This window comes from Opisthocomus hoazin, chromosome 6 (genome assembly GCF_030867145.1).
Source record: "Opisthocomus hoazin isolate bOpiHoa1 chromosome 6, bOpiHoa1.hap1, whole genome shotgun sequence".
NCBI classification, from domain to species: Eukaryota; Metazoa; Chordata; class Aves; order Opisthocomiformes; family Opisthocomidae; genus Opisthocomus; species Opisthocomus hoazin.
The window spans coordinates 44,450,254-44,475,831 of record NC_134419.1 but is presented as its reverse complement, the minus strand read 5'-3'; the positions used below and the strand labels follow the sequence as shown (position 1 = coordinate 44,475,831).

The 25,578-nt window shown below is 43.1% G+C and overlaps 2 protein-coding genes across 6 annotated transcripts in view; both read right to left on the bottom strand.

Moving 5' to 3' along the window:
- Positions 1-399: 399 nt before the first annotated feature.
- On the bottom strand, positions 400-8,753 carry PPIF (peptidylprolyl isomerase F). The gene is made up of 6 exons (XM_075422956.1): positions 8,496-8,753; positions 6,399-6,429; positions 5,467-5,555; positions 3,347-3,443; positions 2,484-2,559; positions 400-2,099 (listed from the first exon to the last, which is right to left on the bottom strand). Exons 1-6 carry the CDS (start codon positions 8,676-8,678, stop codon positions 1,964-1,966), a joined length of 612 nt encoding a protein of 203 aa, XP_075279071.1. The 5' UTR covers positions 8,679-8,753; the 3' UTR covers positions 400-1,963.
- A 10,319-nt stretch (positions 8,754-19,072) lies between these two features.
- ZMIZ1 (zinc finger MIZ-type containing 1) overlaps positions 19,073-25,578 on the bottom strand; it is a 363,339-nt gene continuing 356,833 nt past the window's right edge. For 4 of the 5 annotated variants that reach the window (XM_075422954.1, XM_075422952.1, XM_075422953.1 and 1 more), the window contains one exon: positions 19,073-23,618. In XM_075422954.1, coding sequence (XP_075279069.1) covers positions 23,511-23,618 — 108 coding nt within the window. In that variant the 3' untranslated portion in view covers positions 19,073-23,510. The remainder of the gene's footprint in view (positions 23,619-25,578) is intronic. The other variant, XR_012764244.1, reaches the window with a different exon arrangement.

The window sequence follows — 25,578 nt, the reverse complement described above, 5'->3', positions numbered from 1 at the left end:
CTTCTCCTCAGTTGTCCAGCAAAAGGCTGGAACTCACAACTTTTCAGAAAAGGATTTCAGAAGTTTAAAAAACCACCCCAACAACCAGTGAATTTACACTTTCCTCCTCCTCTCAGCAGACTGATGGAATACAGTAGACGAGAGAACAGCCTCACGCCCTGAACTGCAATCCATGTGCAGGTATTTTGGGCTGGCCAGCGAGAGGCAAAGCGTGGCACCCACACCCCACCTCTTGTTGGCTGTCTCTGAATGACAGCATGGCTTCCCAACACCACCAGGTCGGGCCCATCGCAAAGCCGATGCAGCAGACTACTACCAGTCGACACAACAGGTCGCAGCTCCTCACACACTCCTTCTGTCAAGTAAGCGTGCAAAGTCATATCTAAGAAAGGAACAGACTTTTTGTGGTAGAACTCCATTTAATTATTTTCTGTATACAAATTAGGAGAACACACACACACAAAAAAATAATTATTCTATCAAACTGAAATAAGGCAAACCAGCACAAATCAATACTTCAAAACTACTACAAAGAAAGATTAAATGGCTATAGTGGTAAGACTCAAAAGCTTTTCAATTCCATTTTCTGCAAAATTGTACACGATAGTATTCGCAGTGTGGACACAAATGCAGCCCTCAGTGGAAAAAGAAAAAATCCAGTGCAAAATAGTTTTAAACCCGCATATTATCTGAATGCAATGGAAGTAAATTCACATTTGAAGAGAGCCGTCACATCTTATTTTTATCTTTACTAACAAGATTATTGCACAAAAATAGTCAAGTGTTTTTTTCCCCACAAGCATTAATACTTTACAGCTTTAGTGATTCTAAAAGTGATGTCGTGAGGTTCCAACACTCGTTACTGCTCAAGCACTCCACATAAAACATACCGCTTCATACAAACAAAACGTGTTTATCCAATCAACTGATTCTTTCCTTCTCATGCATCAACCCTAAGAATAATGATTTTGCTGAACCAATTGGGCCTTGTGATTCCGTGGTGACCAGTTTTGATTTCTGCTGATGATGCATGAGAAAAATTCACAATCCAGGTAACCAAAAGGACAAAAATGCAATGAAATCTATTTCTCACTCAAGCAAGCTCCCTATACTCCATTATAAAAATAGGCTATCTATTGAGAATCGCACTGTATTCCTCACAGAACCAGATCTCAGAGCAGAACCACGCTTCAAGTAAGTTCACAGCTGCATAATAAAAAAGTACCATGATCTTTTGGCTAATTCGTCTTGCCCAGGTAGAGTTCTTGTAGTAGGCCAACTCAACCTAATGCAATTGACTTAACCCAAGATTCAAATTGCTCCATTGAAGCAAGTAAGGTAGAGTTCAGTTTTAAACTGTGGTCTAAGACTACAAGAAAAAAATTATTAAAACAGAATTAATTTAAAAAAACCCACAACCACACATTAAATCTCTTGGATAGACTTAAAACCGAGACACAGAAAGAGTCCAACAGTCATGTTGCAGACAGCCTGGAAAGCACTAGTTAGCATCGTTTTTTCAAAACGGTAAGATGAACAACAGAACAGGCATTACTAGCACCAAAGGAAACATGGTATTTCTCAATTTATACCTAACCCCCACCTATAGAACACTTAGGTGTTAACGCCACCACCGATTCTAACACCCGAGACATCCAAATGCCAAGAACAGTATCAACGCTGCAGTCGGATATGCTCTGGGTGACCATACTACTACTTTCAAAATGCAGTGGGACTCAAAATCAGTGTGACAGCGTGACTACCAAGGTAGCTCAGTTAAAACATATTTCAGTTATTGCTTTATGCTTTTAATCAAGGTTATTCAATATAAGTATAAAAGATCAACAAAGTTAAATAGAAAATATGGCTCCATAGATGCTACTCATGGGATCAGAAATGCTTGGGGATTTTTACGATTCATTTTTCACAGCATTGAAGTTGTCCTGAATGGTAGGGCAAAAGGCTAGGACAGCTGGCCGCAGTCAGTAATGACAATCTTTTTGGAGGGCTTTCCACTCTTGGAACCAAAGCTCTCAATTTTTTTCACAACATCCATTCCTTCCTTCACGTGCCCAAAAACAACATGTTTTCCATCTAACCTGCAAGACAAATAAATCAAAACAGTTTTACTTGAAATAACACAAAGACTGAACCAAGCTGAGCTCAGTGAAGTGATGTTATCAGATCTTCACAGCTCTCACCTGCTGACCAACTCTACAGCAAGCGACACAAAATACTTCTAGCTGTGGCCCTTAGAAGCATTCTGTGGGATAGCAATCTTGCTACCCTCACAGCCCTTCCTCCCGCAAGTAGCACAAAACAATTTATTTTCCACTGTGAGTCAAGTAATTTGGAAATCAGGAAAAAAAAAAAAGCACCAAGCAAACATCAACTCACAAACCAAAATCCACCCTAAGAAAACCCCAAACCCTCCGCATTCAAGCATCAATTCGTTGGGGCAATACGTAGGGCTGAGAACCTACCAGTCAGTTTTTGCAGTGCAAATGAAGAACTGAGATCCATTTGTATTGGGTCCCGCGTTGGCCATTGAAAGAACCCCTAGAAGAACAGCAGCTCATTAGATTGGTGTAACAAGTATGCAGCGGAGAAGACAATTTTGCTATGCACACTTAAACTAAAGGTGGACAGACAGAAGATGTGATGGTCTCACGCTGTCTCCGAACGATTTCTAACGCTTACTTCTTGTCCTGGACTATTCCCTCCAGCCCAGCCTCCCTCTTTCCACAGCAAGAATGTTAGTAATGTAGTTAGTTGTACATCAGGTAACCTCTACTGTGGTTCAACAGCAGCATTAGTTTCCTGGGATGGGGAAGTAACAATCAAAAAAAGACTATGGAATTCAATCAGATGTTCTTATGTATGGCTTTTCCTTTACTTTTTCTGGATCTAATCTGAGCTTAAAAGGACATGCCTGTGTTGTCTACAAAGTAAGAAATCCCAGGTCCCTTTGTTTCACTTCTGCGGTTATCATCTAAGTACAAACTGAAGTATATGACTTACAAAAGAGGAAAATAAAAGCAGTAGTTCTACCTTTGTAGTATTTGTAAGTAAAATACAAAAAATCCCACGCTTCATTTAGCACAGTCCCTTTTATAGTAAGAGCAAGGGTGGCAATGCCACCCGTTAGAGGCTGACTTACATATGCACAGCAGCCTACACCAATAAGCACATGCCACGCACGATGCATTGTTAAACTTTAATGTTCCTGTAATAACCAAGTGCCCCACACATCTAAAAAACCTTATTTTTTAAAAATACATCTCGATAAACAATGCTTCATTACAGGTTAGAGTTATCAGAAGGTAGAAAGAATATGTTTATTTACCAGGTCCTACGTGCTTAAGTGTGAAATTTTCATCTGGAAATCTACTGCCATAAATGGATTTTCCACCAGTTCCATTATGATTTGTAAAGTCACCACCCTGAAACAGAAATGGCAAAGAGTATGGTCACATGAGGATTTAAAACCACGCAACTAGATGAAGATACAACCAAGCTAAAAGTAAATTTCTGCTCGAGGTACTGCTCATGTTCTCCAAATGACAGCCATAACTCCAACAAACATCTGTCTGTTACCAGCACATCCAAAAGTGATGCAACAAATAGCAGTAATGTTAAGAAACACCTCAAAGGCCTCACAACAAAATCACCCAGATTCATTACCATAGGCAAGACCTGAGAACTTCTCCCCCTCCCCCCTTCTTCCTTTCTCCCAACAGGTATAAACACTGCTCAGGATCTCCATTATTACTACTGGCTATTTCTATGTTCTGTTGTTTAAGTGTTACATCTGAGCTATTTTAAACTTCCCTCAGTGACGCGCTGCTTGCTGCGATAGACATGACCACCTTTCTCAGGTTAGACACACGAAACCTGACAAACAAAAAAAACCCCACCCACAGCTACTCCACCCATGCGGGTAAAGAACACCTACCAAACCAGTATTTCAGGTAATATTCATCCTCCCGTTCTTACCTTGAGCAATCTGTCACAGATGGGTGTTACAGCCCTCCTGCGCAGTCCCAGAAGCATGCTCTGCATGCTGCATGCCACCCGGAGGCACCTGAACTGCCAGGTCCTGGGTGTGATGACCTCCAATTAGGCTATACCAATTGCCTGAATCACGTTAACACTCCACCTCAACAAGTGGAACGGCCTCCACTGTTTCCTCTCACTTTAAAATATGCGAAACCTATGACAGTATTTCCACTGTGGTATTGACTTCCAAGTAATTCCTAAACATTAATTCATCACCTCGACGTATCACAGAATCAGCCACCTTGTATCCTCATTTCAGGTCCATTTGTGGGGACAAAACAGGGAGGCAAAGAGGACTGACTTACACAGAACTCCATAAATTAGTGGTAGAACTGAGAGTAGGATTTCTATTTTTCCTTATATTTACTTATTTCTGAGCCTAGCAAGACTTTTAAACTTTGTCCCTTTGCCAGTACCATAAAACCTTAGTTTTCATTTGAAACGAAAGAAAACAGGTCCTTTACAGCACACTTGTCCCCTTTCTCTTAGTAGAAAGGTCCTAAGATTAGGGCCTCTTGTTCCACTAGCTGTATTTTTCACTTAGAAAGGAAGTGCTAATAGGGGACCACCACAGTCATCAGTTCATAAATAAAGCACTCTTACTATGACCTTCACCCCAAGTTGTTTACAAACCCATTCTACAATGCAGCACTGTTGAAGCCTAGCTTCTTCTAAGGGAGGGGAGGACCACCAGGAATCACCACAGCACAGAAATCCTGCTCATCTGCCAAGCGCAGCAGAAAGAAGGCTTTCAAAAAGGCTTTTTCTGTTTTTGTTTTGTTTGTTGTTCTTGCTGCTGTTTGTTTAAGAAAAAAATGCTGATGTGCATGGACTTCAATTCTGAATTTTGAACTATTCCTCCTTTAAATCAAAACAAAATCCATTTCAGGTGTGTCATCCCAAAAATCTACCCCAACCAATGGTTCTGGTTTCTCTTTTCCCCTCCATATTAAGGAGACGTTCAGGGAAAAAAAAAAATTAAAAACACTTTCTCTGTTGTGAGCAGATTATTCTACTAGGAATAAAGAATGGACACGCTGTTTCCTTAGCTCACTTAGAACACAAGGTTGATTGTCCTACTCACAAATGCTTCTCCCAAGCAAGTGCCATTTTGCCAGACGTGCCCCGCACTGAAGTACTCTGCTATACAGAAGCAGAAAGCCTTAACCCACGTTTTTGTAAGACCGTCTACACATAGTTTACATTTATTTGTACAAAAGATGTACTAAGCAATAGCCATAGCAAAAAAGATCAGAAATGCAAGGCACACTCTCACTTCTTTATTCTGCAGTTAGCAAAGGTTAGAGCAGAGACACTTAAAACGTTACTACTAGCCTAACTGGTTCTAAAAATATATGAATAATGTACAAATAAATTTAATAGCAAAAGTAAAAAAAACCACATTACCTGGCACATAAATGAAGGAATCACTCTGTGAAATGTGGATCCTTTATATCCAAATCCTTTTTCACCAGTACAAAGAGCTCTAAAGTTTTCTGTGAAAACAAAGCATGAAGTATTATGTTGCCATATATGATATGCAATATAATCAAACACAACTAGATTAACTATGTCCCAAGTTTATACACTTCAAAAATTTCACAGTATCTTTAAGGTATTATTGATTTCTCAATTGCTTCTATCCTTCAAAAAAACCCTGTTATAAAGCTAAGGAAACAAAGCTTGTTCAGCCTCAGAACAGGGTACAAACACAACCCTTTTCAGTCTCATCTCCTTTTTATTTTTGCTGTTGTCTCAACTCCAACCCCCACACCTCCCCAAACCCACCACTCTATAACCAAAGGTTTCATTTCTGACTTTTATGCCTTTGTTATCTATAGCAATTGTGAAGATTATAGTTTATTGGTTTTTTTTAAGGATATTCATCTACTGGGAACTGAAAGAAAAGTAGAAGTTTTTCAGAACCACTAAATAAGCAGATGAGGAAGGAAGCACGTGACAAAACACAAAAACTTTGTAACACGAGTGCACTAATCGGCTAGCAACCAGGAAAACAAAACCCAATACGCTCTTTGGGAACTCTAAGAGATGCCATGCCTTTGCTTTACCCTTTCCCATTTGCTTTGGGGTTTGTTTTTAATGCAAGCTAATGTGTTTTTAAACATATTTATTCACTACTGATAACTCAACATATGGATTGCACTGTCTTGGTGCAAATTACAAAATGAAATTATTTGGAACAACAACAAATGTTAACTCCTCACTATCACTGTGAACAGGGGCATAGTTTCCAAAAGGTAAAAGAATATTCTTTTTCCTGCAAATTGCAATCTAAACCTCAAATATTTAAGTATGAAATTCTGGAGATGCTGCCTTACCTGCTGTCTTTGGAACCACATCTGCTTTCAGCTGTTAAAGAAAAAGAAACAAACAAATTAGTAAGTCAGCTTTTTCATACATAGAGAAACTTCCACATGGGAGGCTGGTACAACTGAACCCTCTTCCCAAGGTGATGAGCTTTCCAAAATCACAATACACCCAAAATTCCAAGAATACCTTAGGACTTTGTAAGCATTTGGCTAGTAATTAAAAATATCCCCTCAATGCAAAATATCCCCTCAAAAGGCCAGTCATTAAAGAGGAACTTGAGCACTGTCTAATGATTTTGATTAATTGACACAAGAACCTAGCAATAACTAAGAAGAATCTTTATGATGGACCCCAAGGATCAAAGCCAGTTTGAATACAACTGGAGATATCAAAGCCTCCCCAGAACAGAGCCATCTGTTGAAATCCACAGAGAAGGCAAAGAAAACAAGAACAGAAACCGTGTATCAAAATTGACCCAAGATGTTACATACACATTTGTTAAGAATAAAAATTTCTGATTTTGATTAGTGTGCATCTTTTCACTAATCTTAAAACTGTAGAGTATTGTAATTGCCTACAAAAAAGTGACATAAAAGCAGCCATACCAGGTCAGACCAAAGTTTTATCTAGCCACACATCCTGACAGCGGCCAGCAGCAGACACCTAGAAGCAGTATGGCTGTGGCAAGAATTCCATGCTCCTTCCCTAGGATGCTCTCCTCTGATGCCTGTAATTTGCAGACAAATCTCACCAAACTTTCAAAGATTCAAGGTGATGCTGCAACGCATTCAGATTTTCTGTAAATTAGGCACACTACAAAATCTTTAATATAGAAATGAAATGCCGCCATAAGAAATATAGGAACGTTAATGCTTTTTTTATAATACCATCCAGCTTATTGAATCTCGCTGACAAATAAGCAACTTGCATGGCCATATTTTTACCCATTACTCCTTCAAATGCTGCCTCCTGAGAACACATGAGCTGGCAGTGTCCAATTAATTTACAGGCTGACACTTTCAATCAGTGAAAATGAATTGGGCTCTAGCATCAAGGGAAACCCTTTTAGAGAGAACCCTTATGAGCTACATTTAAAAAAAACCAGAACTATGGATACAGACCCAACATGGGTGCTGGAGGCTGAAGGCCACACCGAATTCCCTCAGAAGGGAGCGATTGGGAAGGGCAGCGTTCCCTCTCCAGCGTGCGGTTCTGGAGCACAGCCCTCAACCCTCCCCACACACCACGCATTAATTCAGAGGCACGTGCCCGGCCCCGGCATACGCAGTACGCCGCAATGAAAGTCTCAGCGCTTGTCGCGCTTTATTGTCAGGGCAGAGCGTACCGCAGTCGTCTGGTTCAAGGCCTTCTTTGAACGGCTGAGTAAGGGGACCTTATAAATGCCTACAAATATCTGAAGGGTGGGTGTCAGAAGGACGGGGCCAGACTCTTTCCAGTGGTGTCCAGAGACAGGACAAGGGGCAACAGGCACAAACTGAAGCAGAGGAAGTTCCAACTGAACATGGGGAAGAACTTCTTCCCTCTGAGGGTGACGGAGCCCTGGCCCAGGCTGCCCAGGGAGGTTGTGGAGTCTCCTTCTCTGGAGATATTCAAGACCCCCCTGGACGCGGTCCTGTGCAGCCTGCGCTGGGTGACCCTGCTTCGGCAGGGGGGTTGGGCTGGGTGACCCACAGAGTGCCCTGCCAACCCCGACCATGCTGTGATTTCCGAGGCCAAATTCTCACGGCAGAGCGGGTCGCTGGCTGGCTGTCGAGCCTGGGGGTTGGGGCGCTCCCCTCGCGGCCTGCTCCCCTCGACCCTACGCTTCCGTCCCCAGTTTACCCCAGTGCGGTGCTCCAGCTTTCACACCGCGGCTGGAAGCTTCCTCCCGCCCGACCTCCATCCCGGGGGCTGCAGCCGCCCCCTGCCCCGCAGCGATGGCTTCAGCTGCCAGCAGCGGCGAGCGGGGGAGCCCCCTCACCGCCCGCTCGCCCGGGCCTGCCGCGACCTTGCCGCTCCCCGGCCGCCATGCCCGGCTGCTCGGCTCTCCCCCGGGGCCCCGGCACCAGGTGAGCTGCCGCCACCCCCACCCCGGGCTCCCCTACCTCCAGCACGACGCGTCCCAGCGGCTGGTTGTCGGCTCCCACGTCCAGGTACACCACCGGGTTCGGCGGGCCGCCGGCCGAGCAAGCGCGGGCACCGGCCGCCCGCATGCGGGCGAGCCCCGGCGGCAGCAGCAGGTCACCGGGCGGGCGAAGCAGGCGGCGGGCGGCACTCAGCACCAGCATGCCGCGGGCGGGCAGGGCAGGGCAGGGCAGGGCAGCCTGAGACCGCGCGACGCGCGGCCAGTGCCGCCGCCGCCACCTTTTATGGGCTCCGCCGCGGCTCCGCAGCGCCCGCTGGCGGCGCGCAGGACAAAATGGCGGCGGGAGCGCGCGGGGGGAGCGAGCCGGTGTTTCCCGCCCTCCCTCCCTCAGGGCTGCCCCGCCTCTCCCTCCGCGTTTCGCAGCCGTTTGGTCGGTTTGGGGCTTTTCCTTTGGTTTGGATTGGGTTGTTGGTTTATTTTTTGCCACGTTTCCTCACAGCCTTTACCCCAGGGATCAACAGCGACGGGAAGTCTGTATAAATGTCGTAACTCCGCGTAACGCCGTTGGGCTCGGCCCACAGGCCCCAGGGGAGCGCCTCGGCGGGAAAGGCCGGGCTGCCGCCGTCGTGCCTGCGGGATGACGGGGTGCAGCGAGGAGCCGGGAGTCACCTCGTTAACGCGTGACAAAGCTGATGCGCGCGCCGGGGCACGTGGCCGCGGCATCACCTCGGCCTCACAGAACTCACAGGACGTCAGGGGTTGGAAGGGGCCTCTGTGGGTCACCCAGTCCAACCCCCTGCCAAAGCAGGGTCACACAGAGCAGGCTGTGCAGCCCCCGCGGCGCCCAAGGTATCGTCCCGGGGCTAGGAAACCTGCCTGAGGGCTGACGAAGGTGAGCGGGTTAAATGGAAGCATTGTTCAGGTTTTATATGAAAATAACAACGTTTAGCAGTTTAGTTTTCCCAACTTAGTAACTTAGAACAAAATAGTGAGTGCATATTTTAGTCATACTCGGATATTACTTTGAAATCCTCTCCAGTTGCCGTCCTGATTCTGTATATAAGAACACTCAAAACTTTTTCACATTTGTAATGCCACAAAATGTTTTTGGGTTGGTCTTGGTCTGTGAGGTCAAAGAAAGATCTTCCATTAGCATACCAGCAGCAAGACAATTCCTCTCATAAGCCAGTATATGTTGTCTCTAAAAAAAACTAGTCCAGTTGGGACATTTTACAATCTGCATACATTTAATTTCGTCCAAATAATTAACGGTGCAGTTCCACACTGCTAGGCGAGCCACAACCTACCACTTCTGCGTCAGCACTTCTTCAGCCGGCAGTCATATCACTAATGCAAGCCCACTGGTCTCAGAAACCTATTTTTCTTTCACTGAAAACAAACAGGAAAAGAAGTTATGTTCTCCACGACAAGTTAATGCAAGTCTGCTACACCGACAGCGTTCTGCCCTGTGACGCCAAGAGCAACGCTTAGGTAGCCTGATGCTTTTCATTTATGATAAACCTTGCAGCTAACGGGACACAACTGGACCCCTGAGTCTCTGGCACATACGGGACATTCTGTCTGCTTGCTCTGCTCTTTCAGCTTCCCAGGATTTCTGTTAAGACATTTCTAAACAGGACGCGTGGTTTTATACAGATCATTTTAAGGCAGTAAGCCACCAAAACTAAACAGCATTTATTTATAGTACTGCAGGCTACCCTTGTTAAAAATTATAGTCCTTGGAGATGGGAAAATAGTTCCTCAAGTGATTCTTCAATAAAAAAAAAGAAACCCAAGGTTGATTCTAGTACTTACGCACCTATAATTTGTACATTCCTTCCATTATATATTAAGTTATACTAATGAAGGTTAGAGTAACACAACCATGTAATACAGCATGACAGAATCGCACAAGGATAATCCCGCCCAAGTTCTTTGTTGGCCAGTAGCTAAAAGTGACTTCACCGATGTCATTCACTGAATTTTCAGAAAGCTGTCAATCAAGGCAGTGCCCTGACCGCAAAGTTCAGGCAGAACTACAACGTACAATTACAGACTGAGAAATCCTGGATGGACACCGTTTTTCAGGCACGCACTCCAGAGAGACCCATACTTTATGCCCATTCAGTGGCAGGACATCACGGATAAATTTAGCCAGTGAAGAGTTTTGAGATAGCAGTTCAACACAGCTGGCAGTATGGTAGGTTTGACTACAGCAGGTACCATGCTTTATAACTACAGAACCATATCAAGCTATGGTGAAGGGTCCATCTTGTCCCGGATACTGTCTCAAAGGAATGCCTAAGGAAGAGTGAAAAGAGGCGAGGGGTGTCTTTTAGGCCAGTACGCTTTCAACCTCCTCCTGCTTCCACTTCAGAGAACTTCCCAAGTTTTATGTGACTTTGGCGTGTAGTAATCTTTTCTTTTTTTTTCTGTGTACTTTTCCACTCACTGGACCTGTCTTAACTCTTAGCATCAGCAGCTTCCTTGGCAATGAACTGGAAGCTGCCCTTCCACAGGCCTGCTACCCTTCGCGTCAAGAAACAGTTGGTTTTGAATATTGCTCCCATTAGCTTCATCTAATGTGCCCTACGTCTTGTACTGGAGGAGACAAGTTGATTGGTATCCATCTTTGTCATACTGTGCATGATGTTTAGACCTACATCTTTTCTACTCTCAGTCATTTCTTTTCAAGACTGAAAAATCACAGCCAGCTCCATTATTATTTATAAGAAAGCTGTTCCATGTCTTCGGGATCATCTTTTTTGCCCTTCTCCAAGCTGTTTCCACTTTTATGGATTTTCTGAGATGCGGCGATCATTGCACAGTATCCAAGATAGGAGCGAGCAATGACTTTGTACACATGGTGTCATGCTGCTGTTTTCTGTTCCTTTACTAATAATCTAAAGGTGATTTTTTTTTTTTAATAGTAGCTAAATCAGTATGCATTTTGCAGTTACCTTGTTGTATTCTGTCAGCTGGAAGTCCATTTTTGGGAAATGATAATCTCACTTAATCTAATCATCAATCTGCTCATTCTTTAGTGACCATAAAAACCCTCACACTCTTTTTAATGTTGTTTTAATTGCAGTAGCCACTAGAAGCTCAAACCAAAATTAGCACTTGGTTGTTAAGTTCTGCGCATACCTTTAACAACAGACAGTTCTGGCCCTGAAGGATTTATTATTCAATAAACAAGACAAAAGATGAGCAAAAGGAAACACAATCATATTTCACACTTGGTAAACACTGGCAGAAGAGCTTTGAACTGTTTTGGTAAGAGTTTACAGGCATCTTTGGTAGAGTGAACAATGCAGTTTTCCTCATTTGCAGATCTTGGTGAGAAGCAAAACCAGTCGCTTGCTTTCATGGTGGTGATTTTTTGTTTGGGAATATGGACTGAATTATTATTTCTAGACTTAGGCAGTAAAGCTACTAACTCACTCATTATGGTCTACTCCTGCACAGTCAGATGTATTAAAACTCACGCAGACAGCATGACTAGGAACTTGTGAGTTACAGAGGTCGCTTTCCTAGGACAGGAAAAATGCTCCAAAAACTCTGTCAAAGACCACCCCAGATCACTACCAAGTGAGGCTTAGAGCTAGCTCAGCAAACCAAAATGATTATAGAGGAGCTTTGAACGCATCTGTTTGAAGATATGTTCATGGTTGAATTTCTGCAACATCTCTGGCTAGGAGAGAAGTACATTTGGCTGGAAAACAAGCGCACTTGGCGTCCCTGCGCTACCCAAGATCGGTAACGGAATGTGGCGGCACAGACAAAAGCCAAGACAGATGCTTCGTCAGGGAGATTGGTACCTGCCCTACAGATTGCAGCGTTCTCTCTCCCTTCCCTCAGTCTCAAAAGACAATGTAGAAGTTACAGATGGATCAACAGGGAGGACCCTTGTGATAAAAGTTTCTAGACAGGTATTTTTAGAAACACATCTATTAAAGGACGCTTCTTATGCCCTAGCAGAGAAATTCCTGTGTAGGATAAAGAACCTTAAATGATACCATAACAGTTTCGTATTGATACATGGCTTACAACTTAAAAGTCTTCATAAACGAGACTATGAAGCAACCGAGTAAACGTTACCACCATTGTGCTAAGATGGACAGAAAAGAATGGTGGTTAAGTGACTCTTCTAAAGAAACAGAAGAAATAAGTGCTTGAAACCTGATCTAAATTTGGGGATTTTGATTCCGAGAGGCTTGAAATGGTGTTACCTCCTAGCAGACAAACACAAAAAGGGGATATGCGTTCCTGGTGCTAACTGTCCGACAGCATGCCTGCTTGTTTGTGACACTGGAATGTAGGTTAATTGTATTGTTCAATCTTGGATTGCTGCTCTTGGATTGATCTTGGCAGCTGTGGCAAGATCACATTTGGCAATCTAGCAAATGCAAGAATGCAACTACATGCAACTCCTCTTTGTCTGCGGCACACTTTGCTACGCTCTTCATGGGGCTGTACGCTTAGACCATCCAAATAAAAACTGCATATATAGACTGCAAACATAGACTGCAGCAATCTACTGTTAAGTGGTTTTCACATGAACATCACTCGATACTGTGATACCGGGAATTCCCATGGTATCGATTGTAACATTGATTTTAAGAACACTTGCGCGTCTGGGACGTGGTTATCTCAAGGACTCTCCTAATCTGGACTGTTAGTAGAGGAAGAGGTCATACAAGGGAGAGCAGGAAATTGCAGTGGGCATTCCTGTCCTCCACCTGCACAGCCTGGATGTGCCGCACTTCAAAACATGCAGCGTAAGTTTTTCTTCAAGGTTTGGGCTAAGCTAGCAGATGAGAGCTGGGAAGGATTTCTGTGATCTGTATCTGTGATATGCATTTATATATGAACGGGGACTAGAGTGGGGGAGATGGTGAAAGACCTTTCCATTATATTAAGTGATTGCAGTGTGAAATTAAATCATACAGGAGCTCAAAGGGTATAGAGTAGCCACACAGGTACATTTACAGATAAAAAGAAAAAATTCTAATAAATATTTCCCCTGATCAAGATTTCCTCTTAGGAACTTGTAGTAATGCAGCTCACACCATGAACCCTCTTCTCTCCAGCACACGCTGTACATAAAGGAGGAGTTTCCCCACATGACTTCATACTAATTACCTACAAATAGTCATACAAGAATAACCTCAATCCACTCGTGCTCTTTGCAGCCGTGATTAGCATGTTCATTTCACAAGATCTGAGTGACATTGCTTGTTCAGAATTCATTACTCAATCTCCCTGCATAATGTATGAGAACTCACTGCTAGTATGTCAGGTTACACAGCACCTTTACGTAGTGCCCAGGGCACCGTGCAGCTGCCTGCAGCTTCCCAGAATTGTCCATACACCACTACAGCTAGTCAGTGAACATTTATGGATAGGTCACAACAGCCTGGCGACACAAGTAGGACATTTAAAATGTATGTTTTTAGGCTAGAAGAAAAATGAGGGGATTCTTAAAGCTTCAGGATGCCTAGGTGGGTGATTTGTCTGTGGGTGAGTGGGGAGATGCTTTGCATACTTATGGCAGTATTAAGATATGGCAAAAGTTTTGGGACCCCTTCTGTGTTCTCAACCGCAGAAATTTCAATTATAACAGAACTTGATAGGGAACAGTTCAGGTTATTTACCTGTGAAGTACCACCTCTGGTCTGAGGAACAAGTAAGCAGGTAACAGTATCAGAAATGCTTTTAGAATTGATTAGTTATGCTACTTCATCTTGTACAAGTAAGATGAGTCTGGAGCTTGGGACGCTCTTGTTGAAAACGGAATTGCCCAGGAGTTACTCATCATAGGAGACTCTTAGCAGCTCCCTCCTGGGGAGTGGAAGTCAGCGCTGCGTAGCCCCCCCACGCCGTCCCGAGAGGCTGCCATGACACCCACTCGCATGGAAACCTGCATCTGTTCTCTCACCGCTACAAGCTCCCGACACCGTCAAGAACGCTGGAAAATGCAGCCGGGTGAAAGAAAGGGGAAGAACACGATGCATTTAGCATTTTAAGACTGACAGGGTGGTAATAGGATGTTCTAGGTTGCAGTGCATTTTAGAAGTTAATTTTACTTGCAACTCAGGTGGGAAATGGTTGCAGTGTTCACAGAGGCACAGGGCCGTGTGGGACCGATGGTCCCATGCAGCACGTCACCAGCAGCACCCCAGAATCACAACTATATGTTTTTCATTCTCCATCCCTGCTACAGTACTTGATTTTTTGGAATTATTTTCCCATGGGTCTTTGGTTCAGTTTGGTCCCTTTTCTGATTTTTTTCCCCTCGCTAATATTTTGCAGCTTTCTACACAATTATTTTCCTTATATTGCCATGTCTTTATGACCTTTCTTCTCTGTGCTGTTTCTCAAGAGCTCTGCTTTAATCAGCTGCCTGGTAAAGCCTTGGGTTTTCCTTGAATTTGCCTTGTGTGTAAATCTGAACGATGACTTTTTGAGGTAACAGGTGCCTCTGGACCTTGTACAAGATGAATTATCCTGTCTGCACTAAACTAACTCAAACAATAATCATAATTTTGAGACATGTTTTTTAGTCATGGGACTTCACAACAAGAGTTGAAAGCTAAAAATGGTCAGACAGCATCAGTTTGAACAAGAATCACCCAGAAATTAAAAGCTTCGCACATGTAACGACTAAAAAAATTCCACCAGTTTTTCTAATGAACAATTCTGCTGGAACCATCTTCACAGTACAGAATCTCTCAGATTCCTTTCTGCTTTTGTGCAATTTCACTACAGAAAGGGTAGCTTATCATCAGCGTGTAACAGCATTGCTGCATGAGCTAGCACGGGACGGTATGACATACCTGTATGACATAACTGCATGTGACAATCACCTGAACACACAATGTCCCACCAACCGAGCTCACACGCTGTCAGATGCAAATTAACATGTGTCACATTTACAATTGAAGAACATCATTTTTGGATAATGAAATGGTTGGTGAGATACTTAAAAGCTCAGGGTGAACGTTTCTGTTAGCCTTCAGAGGAGTTACAAGTCTAGGTTTCCCGAACTTTTGATTCTCCCTCAGTGCTGTTCCTGCACATTTTGCCATCAGTTTGGTAGTGGCAATATGAAAGTAATGCTTCTTCCCAGAGGAACCATTATTCCTAATGCAGAAAGGAAACCTGCTAGCCGAATAGGGTTTCTGGTGAAGCAACATACTCTGCATCACTTTAGGAACTGGGTATTTTCAACAGTCACTAACTGGGATGGCTAATCAGATGGGTATATGGGTAGGTCCAAAATTCACTGATTTTGCATGTCTTAAAAAGGTACAAAATGCACATTCTGAGAAATACAGAAGCAGTGAGCAAGGAAAAAATGAGCATTAATTATAAATTTGAAACTTAAGAAGAGTTGGTAAAGATTTGAATCAATTTAAATATGCATTAAAACCCCAGTAAGACTTTAACTCCAGCATTTCATTAAATCAGTGTGGGGTATTTCAATAGTTTTTGCAAACCAAATGAAGAAAAAAAAACCCAATACAACCCTAACAGTCTGAATATTTTAACAAATATTTTGCTTTCTCGTGTTTGACCAGATAAAAATTATTAAAATTAACTACCTGTCTCCATGTTCACATTAATCATTGTGTGATTAATCGATGTAAACAAGATGACAAATGAAACTAAATGTTCCAGATGATTCCACAGAATCAAAAAATCCAACGTCATGAAACAACTATGGACAAACAGGAAAGTCTAGAGTTTAAGATTCAATTGAGAATTTAATTGTTCAAAACCCTGACCTAGGGAGAACTAGAACTGGTAATCCCAAAACTCTTAGAATGTCTAATAAAGCCAAAAAACTGTAGAGAAACCAGTGTATTTGAAAATGGTAGATACTAGTATTTCTAGAGAAGGTAGCTTTACTGTGTGCAACCAGATCTATCAAAAAATAGAGTGAGTTCAGTAACTGGAAAGAAACTGGACCAACCATGGAGACATAATTCAATAAACAGGGGAAAGAGCTTCATCTCTTCTTGTCCACACACTTGAAAAAGAGGTGGTTTCTTAACAGAAGGACAGACTTAAACAGCAGAAAACCAGTTGTTATGATTTAGGCAAGGAGTTTCTGGAAATGCAGATGAGCTACGTAGCAAACAAACCAGTAAGTCCACCTGGACCAAGCTGCAGGGGCCAGGATGTAATTGCTGTCTACTTGCTTTATAAACAAAATTGCGTAACTGATCAGGTTCCTTGTGGACTATTTTTACGTTCCCCTGGAAAAATCTGTAGACTGATGGAGCCAAGATACCCCAACAGAAGATTTCGGAGGTCTGTCCAGTCCAAGAAAAATCCTGTGTTCCTGTTAGAGAGAACAAATGTGAATAGTGCATGACACAATGGCAGATGTCACCAGTAACGTCCTACATAGAGTCGGTAGCATTTCAGTGACACAGAAAATGGAAAACTGTAATAAGGTGACATTCTGGTAATAATTCAAAATATAAAAAAGAAAGGTAATCGTTCGTGACCGGACGTTCACAATATAGGAAGATTTGTACAGACTTGGAATTTAAGCAGATAAGAGGGGAGTGGGTTCTGGTTAAACATACATACAAATAAAAGACTGGGTACAGAAATGTAAAAATACATTAATTAGCTTTAAGGGGAAACAGAGAAGGGTAACAAACGAGAGAATTATGTATAGCGTATCAGGTGAGAGCTGTGCAGCTGTTTTATATGCTGTCTAGCTTACTTCTTTACAGGAAAGCAAGCAGCTCTGTTTACACACAGGCGTGCCACCCCCCCCATCGAAGCAGAAAACAAACAGGGGGCCCTTCTTCCAGGTTTCCAATTGTTTTCAGTCTCTTGCTTCTGTAAAAGGTATGACGACGCACACAGCAACAGAATACGAAGCGCACAACCAAAACAGCGTGATTCAGAGATCCGTCCTGATTAGGAAGAGTAGAGGAAAAATGTTGGGAAATAAAGAGTGTTCTAAGTGGCTCAACAACTGATAAGCAGAGAAGTCAGAGCCTGACGTACGTGGCTGCCTGGAAGCATGCGCAGAGCGCAGGGTGCATGGAACACCCTGCCAGAACGCGGGACAGGAGACGCGGCACGAACTGGCTGCGCACACCGTACCTACCCTGGGCTCCTCAGGTGGCACCTGGGGGACGCTCCGCGTTCAGAACGGTCGCAGCCGCCTCGGGCTTCCAAGTAAGCTTCAAAAACGTGCAGCGCTTAAGGACATCTCGAGCTCTTCAAGCCTTTCTCCATCTGTACAGTGCCAGAGCGGGTTTGCACAATGTCTCACTGACACTTCTTGGGAGCTTCCGGGAAAACAGAACACCAAAACCAAAATATTCATTAATTATTGGATGGAATGGATATTTTTTTCTGTTCCACTGCTGAGTGCACTGTAACTCAGTTTTGTTATGTTATTGTACAAGCCCATCATAATGGGTAGTGCCAGCAAGGAAGGCAGAAGTTAAGAGTTGGAAACAAGTGATTTTTCCCAATTTTGAGAAAATAAGTCTCTAGTCTAGATTTTTATGTATCTATCTGTATATATACTTGTGTCTATCTCAATCAACAATAAGAACTTGTGTCCTGGTGGAGCTGTGGAGTAATTGCTGTATCTCATTTACATACTTGTACAGATACTCATATTCTGAAATGATTAGGTTGTTCGCGTGGATCGGAAAGGTGGCTTTAGGCTAAACACTTCCACAAATGCCATATACAAACGCAGAGATAGTCAGTAATTCTCAGTTAAAGCCAGTTCTCAGATGCAAAGTGACGGGCATCCGCGGCCATGGCTACACACGGGTGTAGAACTCCACCGGGACAGGACCTGTGCGTGCCGCGGCTGTTGGTGGTACGACCCTGGGTGTGTTCCTTCCGTCGTGATTCAGTCTGCTTACAGTTATACATGCAGATAAATTAAGCAGCCATTTATAACTCAAAGGCTGCATTCGGAAACCAAGTCCTTCAACTTTAAGGTGGGGGTGCATTAAAAAAAATCCCGTCATTTCAGTCATCTTCCAAGCTCGATCATTTCACATTAATGCCAGGCTCCAACTGAATGAAAAATATCAAACTTACGAGAATTTAAAACAAAGCCAAAGCTAACCATCCACTGCGTTGGATTAGACGATAATGCTGTATTTCAGAACACGCGTGTCAACACCAGAGACAAGCCCTCCTTCCCTGTTACTCTTAGCGTGCAAAGATTTAATTCCAAGGTAATTGTTACACGTTTAGGTGATACGTGGTACTCTGCGTACTGAACAGCAACTCACCAGCACCTTGCCTGTCAGGGGCTCTTTTCTGTGTGATCCCATGCCTATCGGTAAATCTGCGTTCCCAGTCTTTTATTGCGTGTCTCTTCCAGGGTGGTTCACACGTTTCCCTTCCCGCAGCAGGTCCTGCTTCCTGAAACGGTACACCCTGCGCAACTGGCTTCCAGATTAACACAGACCAGGGAGGGCAAAGGGGAAGCTGGTTGTTTCAAAACGAAACTAAAAATTTACAAAGCAGTTGCCAATTAGCCAGACCTTAATTTTGCAAATTTATTTAGGAAAAAAAAAAAAATTAACATGAGCAAATGAGAATACTTCAGTGTTACAACAGAGTATATAAATGTCTAGCAATAGTCAAATAATTTGATCTTTAAATACAAAATAACCACATGAACACCTAATATACAGGTTTCATCTGAATACATATTTATTAGATAAATATTAGGTTGTCACATCATCTAACTACATACAGTTTTGCAAGACTAAAAATCACAATTATTTTTTCTGACCAGTTTAAAGTATGAAATGATTGCATTGTACTGTACATACAATGTACAAACAAAGACAATGGCCATTTTTGCATGTTACTTCAGATTGTACTTTTTTTTTAATTCTCCTCTGATCGTGATATCAAAAATTGTACAAAGTATCAATTTGGTTACAATTTTTTTTTTAATCCCCTTATTTTTCTTCATTTTTTTCTGTAGCACCCTAAAAATACACAGGTGATAGACTAGTACACGTAAGCTAAATATTACATGTAGATAAAACAAAACAAAACAAAGGATCAGAGTATATTACAGAAGTGAAAGTGAAACAAATGCCGAGACTCCACAAACGCTAACAAACAGGATTCATTTTCCACATAAGATGGAGCTTCAAGCGTCTTTTTTTTTTCCTGCGAAATAAAAACAATGCACATTCCAAGGAAAATGAATGCATTTCTGTTAACATGTCTCTATTTGTCATTTACATATGTACAGCTGTCCCTTGAGTCTCCGCTGCAGACATTGGCGTCTATCTGTCAGTCCTAGAATAATGTCTTGGCAGCAGAACTGTAGATCTCTGTGGGTTCTTTCCCAGATGAACTTCCATAGGGAAACAATTAAAAAGTAAACAAACAAAAAAAGAAGAATAAAAATACTACTGGAATTTCATATAATAATTAAGCTTTAAAAGAAATGACTGTGATTACCCTATTTGCTAGGTTTTTTTTTCTCTAAACTTGAATACGGCAGTGAACAGATAAAAAAATAACTAAGTTTTCATTTAGAAGCTTTTTCATACTGACTCCACTATACAGTACCTGATTTTAGCTGACAGAGAAGTTTTAAAACTGCCTCAAATGTCCAACATTTGGGTGATGGGTAAAAAATTGTATTTTCTCTCTGAAGTTCTGCTTAGAAACCAAACGTTTCTGTAAGCTTAAAAATGTCAACCGTCCGCTTTAATTCTCTATTACTGTACAAAGCAGATGCAAACATACTGCTAAAATCTATGGGGTTTTTCTTTTTCCCTTTATGCTTTCCAACAGGTACTTTTAAACGATACATTTTAAATACTACCAGTTAGCAAAAGGTCAATCCTTAACATACTTGGTTTAAAATACTAACATTGTGTTTAAGAGAAAAATCATTTCAGGTGACTAACTTAGCTGCTCAGGAATCAATGGAGGGTGGAACATTAAATAGAATCAATTAAAAAAATCTGAGCAACCAGTTCCAACTAATAGTGAGAAATCTTCTTTATTCCCAAACCTATGGCTTAAGAAACTCCCCCCCCCCCCCAACCAAAACCCCCAAACTCTAAGGGCGTAAAGTCAGTTCATCATTAGCCACCCCTGCAAATGACTTCAATATCTATATAAAAAATGCAGCAAAAATACAGGGGGAAACTACTACAGTAAAACGGCTACAAAACACATCTGTAACTGAAGAACAGTCTCTCCTGGGAGTTGTGTGATAGTAGCACCACACCACAACCATATTACCATGTCTCATACCAAGGTATCTTTAATATTCTGCAGAGATCCTCTACAGGTTGTCAAGCCTACATAAGAAAAAAGACACTTCTAAGCAGAATAAAATGTACTATACTGTTTCCCTCCCCCACCCACCGACACCCTGAAGTGCCACCGTGCCCCGGTTTTGGAGACAGGAGCACCACAGCAGTGATATAAATATGGTACCTTACATACTTGCTGCTTGCCTTGGTGCATCTTTACCTGTTCAGACAGCTGGTCCTAGGTGTTCTGCTCACTCGGGCAAACGAACAAAACCTCTGCCGCTACCAGCCCACAATCACCCACAGTCAATGAACATCGGTTGGTTAGTTGTTTGGTTTTTTTTTTTTGCCCTAGGCAATCACTTCTTATTATGTTTCCATGAAAAAGCTGGGCCCTGATTGTCCAGGTACTGCCTGATGTATCAATTCATTGATCACACATGGATATGAAATTTGGGCTAATTTGTAAAAAGAAAATGGGGGGGGGGGGAGGAGACAAAAACCCAAGAACTCCCTTATCTGTTAAAGAACCCTTGATTTTCTTTTTTAAAAAAGGACCCATATTTTTCTTCAGACAAGGTATTTAAAAACACCAGCAAAAGTATAACCAGATCATGAAAATGTTGAATATTATCAAAGACGATACTAAAATATTCACAAAGATATTTACAATAGCAATTCTTAAAATAATTGATTTTGCATAATGAACAGCGCCTTTCTTAAAAAAACTCGAAACAGGAAAAATATAAGTGTGGGACCATCTCTACATAATATGTTTGACAGATTCAATAGTCCTACTGGAAAATAAAAGAACTAAACCGCCATTTCCTTTAATATCTACAGCAAGGTGCTGCTGACTAGCATATATATATCACGACGCATGTACAGCAGTAGTGGGAAACGTTAACAAAAAGAGCAAAATAAGACAAAAACCGCAAAGAATTTACAGATATGACTTTGGCGAGGAAAGCAAATCCAGAGTCGTAAGCACAGAGCATGCCATTTACAGCACTGCAAACTAAACGCAGAGGGCTAGGACGCTAGCTAGTCGAACTGACAGGCACAAAATTTTGCCTGGCACTTCAGTTTAAAACGTGGCGAGCAAACGAAGGGCCTTTGATTGGATTTGGGATGAGGAAAAGGAGCAGGGTCAAATCTGCTGCGGTAACAAAAGGAAACGAAACCGAGAACTGTACAGTGGGCAAAAGCTGAAATGTCGCACCACAAGGGCAGAGTTGGCACACATGCACTTCTTACACAGCTACTGTACATCATTTATAAGAGAGAGAGACGAGGAGCACAGAGATGGGCACAGAAGCAACAGGAAGCTCATGCAGGAGCAGCAACCACACCAGAAGCACAGACCACAGGGGCGAGACAGCGATTGCGGCAGCAGGGTCTCTCGAGGGCAGCAGCCATCTGCTGACAGTTACTTGTTCTCCCCACGCGCGGTCCTTTGGGAGAAAGAGCTCATCCCAGCAGCCCAAGTGTAAAAAACAGAAACCGAAGGAGGAGGAAAGAAAAAGGCCGAATTACCTGTAACAGTCACGAAAACAACGCAAAGCAAAACAAAAAACGAAGCTGCAAGATGTCTGTCCAATGTCAATGCCCCTTCTCAAGCTGGTTATTACAAGTAATTACGCAGATAGTGACATCACTCTCCCTCCATCCCGCAATGACTTCCTGGCTGCCTTCAACCCAGCCTGTCCTGCTACGCGTTGTGCAGTACAGACAGCGACGGGGACGCTGGCGGCACCGCAGGCTGTGGGTGATAATCGGGAGCAGTTTGGTTTGCATCCCCCCTCCCTCTCTTCTCACTCCATGCAGCATACATGGCAAAAAGATCAAGCACAGCCATCTCAACAGCTGGATGGTAACGCAGCCACAAACGCTACGGATTTGAAACCAAGACCACAAAAAAATTCCCCAAACATTGCAAACTTTCTTTTAATTTTTCCTGGGCGTTTCCAATCTGTGTGTTTGGCTGGAGGAATCCTCTGCAAAGAGGCGGTGAAGATTCCTGCGATTGCAGAAATACCGGCACCCGCAGCTGCGGCCTGGAGATTCTCAGGACTCCATCACGGAAGTCACGTTAGCTAAACCGCCGGCTCCTTCCGACGGGCCTCTCTGTCTTCCCTGTCTTTGCCACCTGACTGTAGGATTTGTGCTTTTTTGAGCTTTGTATGCGTTTTTGTTTTACTTTTTGTGTGTGGCTGGGACAACTTCTCCAACGCAAACTTGCGGCTGGAGGGGGGCGGAGGGGAGGTGGGGTGGAGGGAGATACAGTTTCAAAAAAATGGAAGAACACACGTTGGAAGGACACTCTGAGACGGGTCCGTTAAAGACAGTTCCGTTTTGTTGCCTTTTCTTCCCTTGCCAAGGTTCGGTTTTGCCAAGATACTTCACACTATGTTTATCACAGAACACTCTCTCTAGAGGATGAACGACAATCGGGGCTTCCAATAGCTGCACAACTGTCTATGCTGCTTTGTCACGTGTAGCATGGCAGGCTCGGAAATTACTGCATTCCTTGATTTTTTTGTAGTTTTTTCTCCCGTCACTTTCGCAGTCTTTGCAGCTGAAAAAAGCAGTTCTGAGATGAAGAAAGCGGGGAGTGCACCACTGGATCAAGTTGTGAGGTTTTTCTTTTCTTCTCTTGTGGAAAAGGAGTGTTGAGATTCCTCGCTGTGCAGACACACACTTGTGAACAAGTGAAAGGGATGGAGGAACACATGGTTTCAGTTGTTCTCAAAGAGAGACAGAAGGTCATCATTGCTATTGCTTGGCAAATCAGGAGGATCCAGGTACGAAAGTAGCTCATCTGGATTTGTGAGTTCTGGAAGCAGCTACAAAATACAAAGATAAAAGGAAAATTACAGGTAACAGAAATACAACTGAGAAAAGAAGGGATTAAACGCCACACATTCCTGGAAACCGGCTTTCCTACGTATATATCCAAATAAATCGGAAGGCAGCGACCCAAACCTAATGCCCTGAGACGATGCAGTATCCCCTTGTTTGTGAACGTCTGCATCGCTCCGCCGTCACCCGTGAGTTACATTACCATCTCGGTGGGGGCTTCTTCATCAACCTCCCCATCGCAAAGCTCATCAGTAAACCAACTATATTTCCTGGCTGGTGATGCGGACAAAAAGCTCTCCAGAAATGCTCGTTACATATGTCCGTTTCATATACAGCACCGAATAAAAACTTGAAATTCGCGGTTTGAGTAATAGGTATTTGAGCTTTGAAGTAGATCAGCAAGGACTGGGCTGGCCGGCCCAGGTCAGCGTGCTGACCACCAGACGCCTGCAGCCCGAGAGACAAGAGGCAGCCCTGGCCTTCGTTTGCCCCTCGAGCCACCCTCCGATGCCTCCACACGCCGAGGGACCCTCCGGGGCCGTGAGCTGCAGCGGGGAACCCACCCAAGGTTAAAACTAGCCTAGAAAGGGGGGGAAAAAAAAAAAGAGAAAAGAAACAGCTGAGGAGGAGTATGGGGTGAGGAGAGGTGAGGCAGGTGGGCGAGGCCTCTCCCCTTCTGTGGCAGTGAGTGCAGCGGTTGGACGTACGTACTCAACTGCAGCGTTACGCGCAATGCTAGGCAGAACGCCCCAGCCAACAGAAGGCGCACGAATCTCCACAACTTTTTAAAGTATCAAAAGGAATAGTTGGGGGGGGGGGGTGTGTGTGTATTTCTGTTTTTATTAATACCGTGTTTCAGATAGAAAATTTAATTTTTCCAACCATCACTCAGCTTCTTTTTGATCTGACAGCAACAAGAAAATTGTAACTCCTGAGCTGTGTAACAGGCAATGTCTTCTGCTTTATTCTGCATCTTGCCATGTCCCAGTCAAAAGTAAAAGCGTCATACATAAAAAACGGCAGGGAAGAGTTAGTAATAAGCTCCCTTTATATCCAGTGTTGTGTTAAAGCAAAGACAGAAAGATATGGGCTGCTTTAACAAATGTAATAGTAGGTATAAGAAATTCATTTTAAATTGTTCTGTGTTTTCAAACACTGTAAAACTGAAAGCTTGACTGGATCACATTTAGCATGCAAATATTGTATTTATAGGCTTCTATTACTCCTGTGCAAATGCAGCTTCATCTTCTAATGTTATATGGATGAACATATTTTTCAGTAAGCTAACATCAAATGCAGAAAGAAGTTTATTAATTCCCAAGCATTTGGAAAAAAATACAATGTCAAGTTGACAGAAACAGAATCTCCCAGAAGGAATGCTTACCACTTCCTTTTATTTGTGGTAAAAATGCTATTGTCGTGGTACTAGGCTAAAGATAGAAGGCTTTTAAATGTATTTCACCTGCTATCATAATTTTTTATGAATACCTAGTGCAGAAGCTTGAAAGAAAACTGCAGCCCCACCAAACGTGTAGAAAGTAAAAAATGGTTTAATTTGTCCTATGATTTTATGGCTCAATTCTTAAAAATTTAACATAACGCCTCTGAGGCTCATTCTTATATACAGGGGATTTAAAAAAATTTGTTTTAGAAAGCTTTAACCAATATGCTCAGTATGTCTGAAGATGAAGTCTGCCAAGTTTTGAGGGTGACCTCGGCTGCCTTGGGCAGCGGGCCGGGCAGCACACCCTGCCCCGAGCCCTCGTAAGGATGTGCTGGGCCGTGCGAGTGCTGCGTGGAGCCGAGGGTAGGGACAGGGCAGTGCTGGGGGCTGCGAGCGCCGGGGCCGGAGCTGCAGGAACACGCTGGGGTACGTCCTTCAACCCAGGTTGGACCTCAGACCGCATCACGCTGCAGTCCTGAAGAATTCACGTGTGTCAGGAG

Excerpts from the sequence above, each read along its gene's own strand:
- PPIF (XM_075422956.1), bottom strand. The coding sequence starts at position 8,678 with ATGCTGGTGCTGAGTGCCGCCCGCCGCCTGCTTCGCCCGCCCGGTGAC. Across the intron at positions 6,430-8,495 it reads TGGGACGCGTCGTGCTGGAG|CTGAAAGCAGATGTGGTTCC; the intron begins GTAGGGGAGCCC and ends TTTCTTTAACAG. Across the intron at positions 3,444-5,466 it reads TTCCTTCATTTATGTGCCAG|GGTGGTGACTTTACAAATCA; the intron begins GTAATGTGGTTT and ends TTTCTGTTTCAG.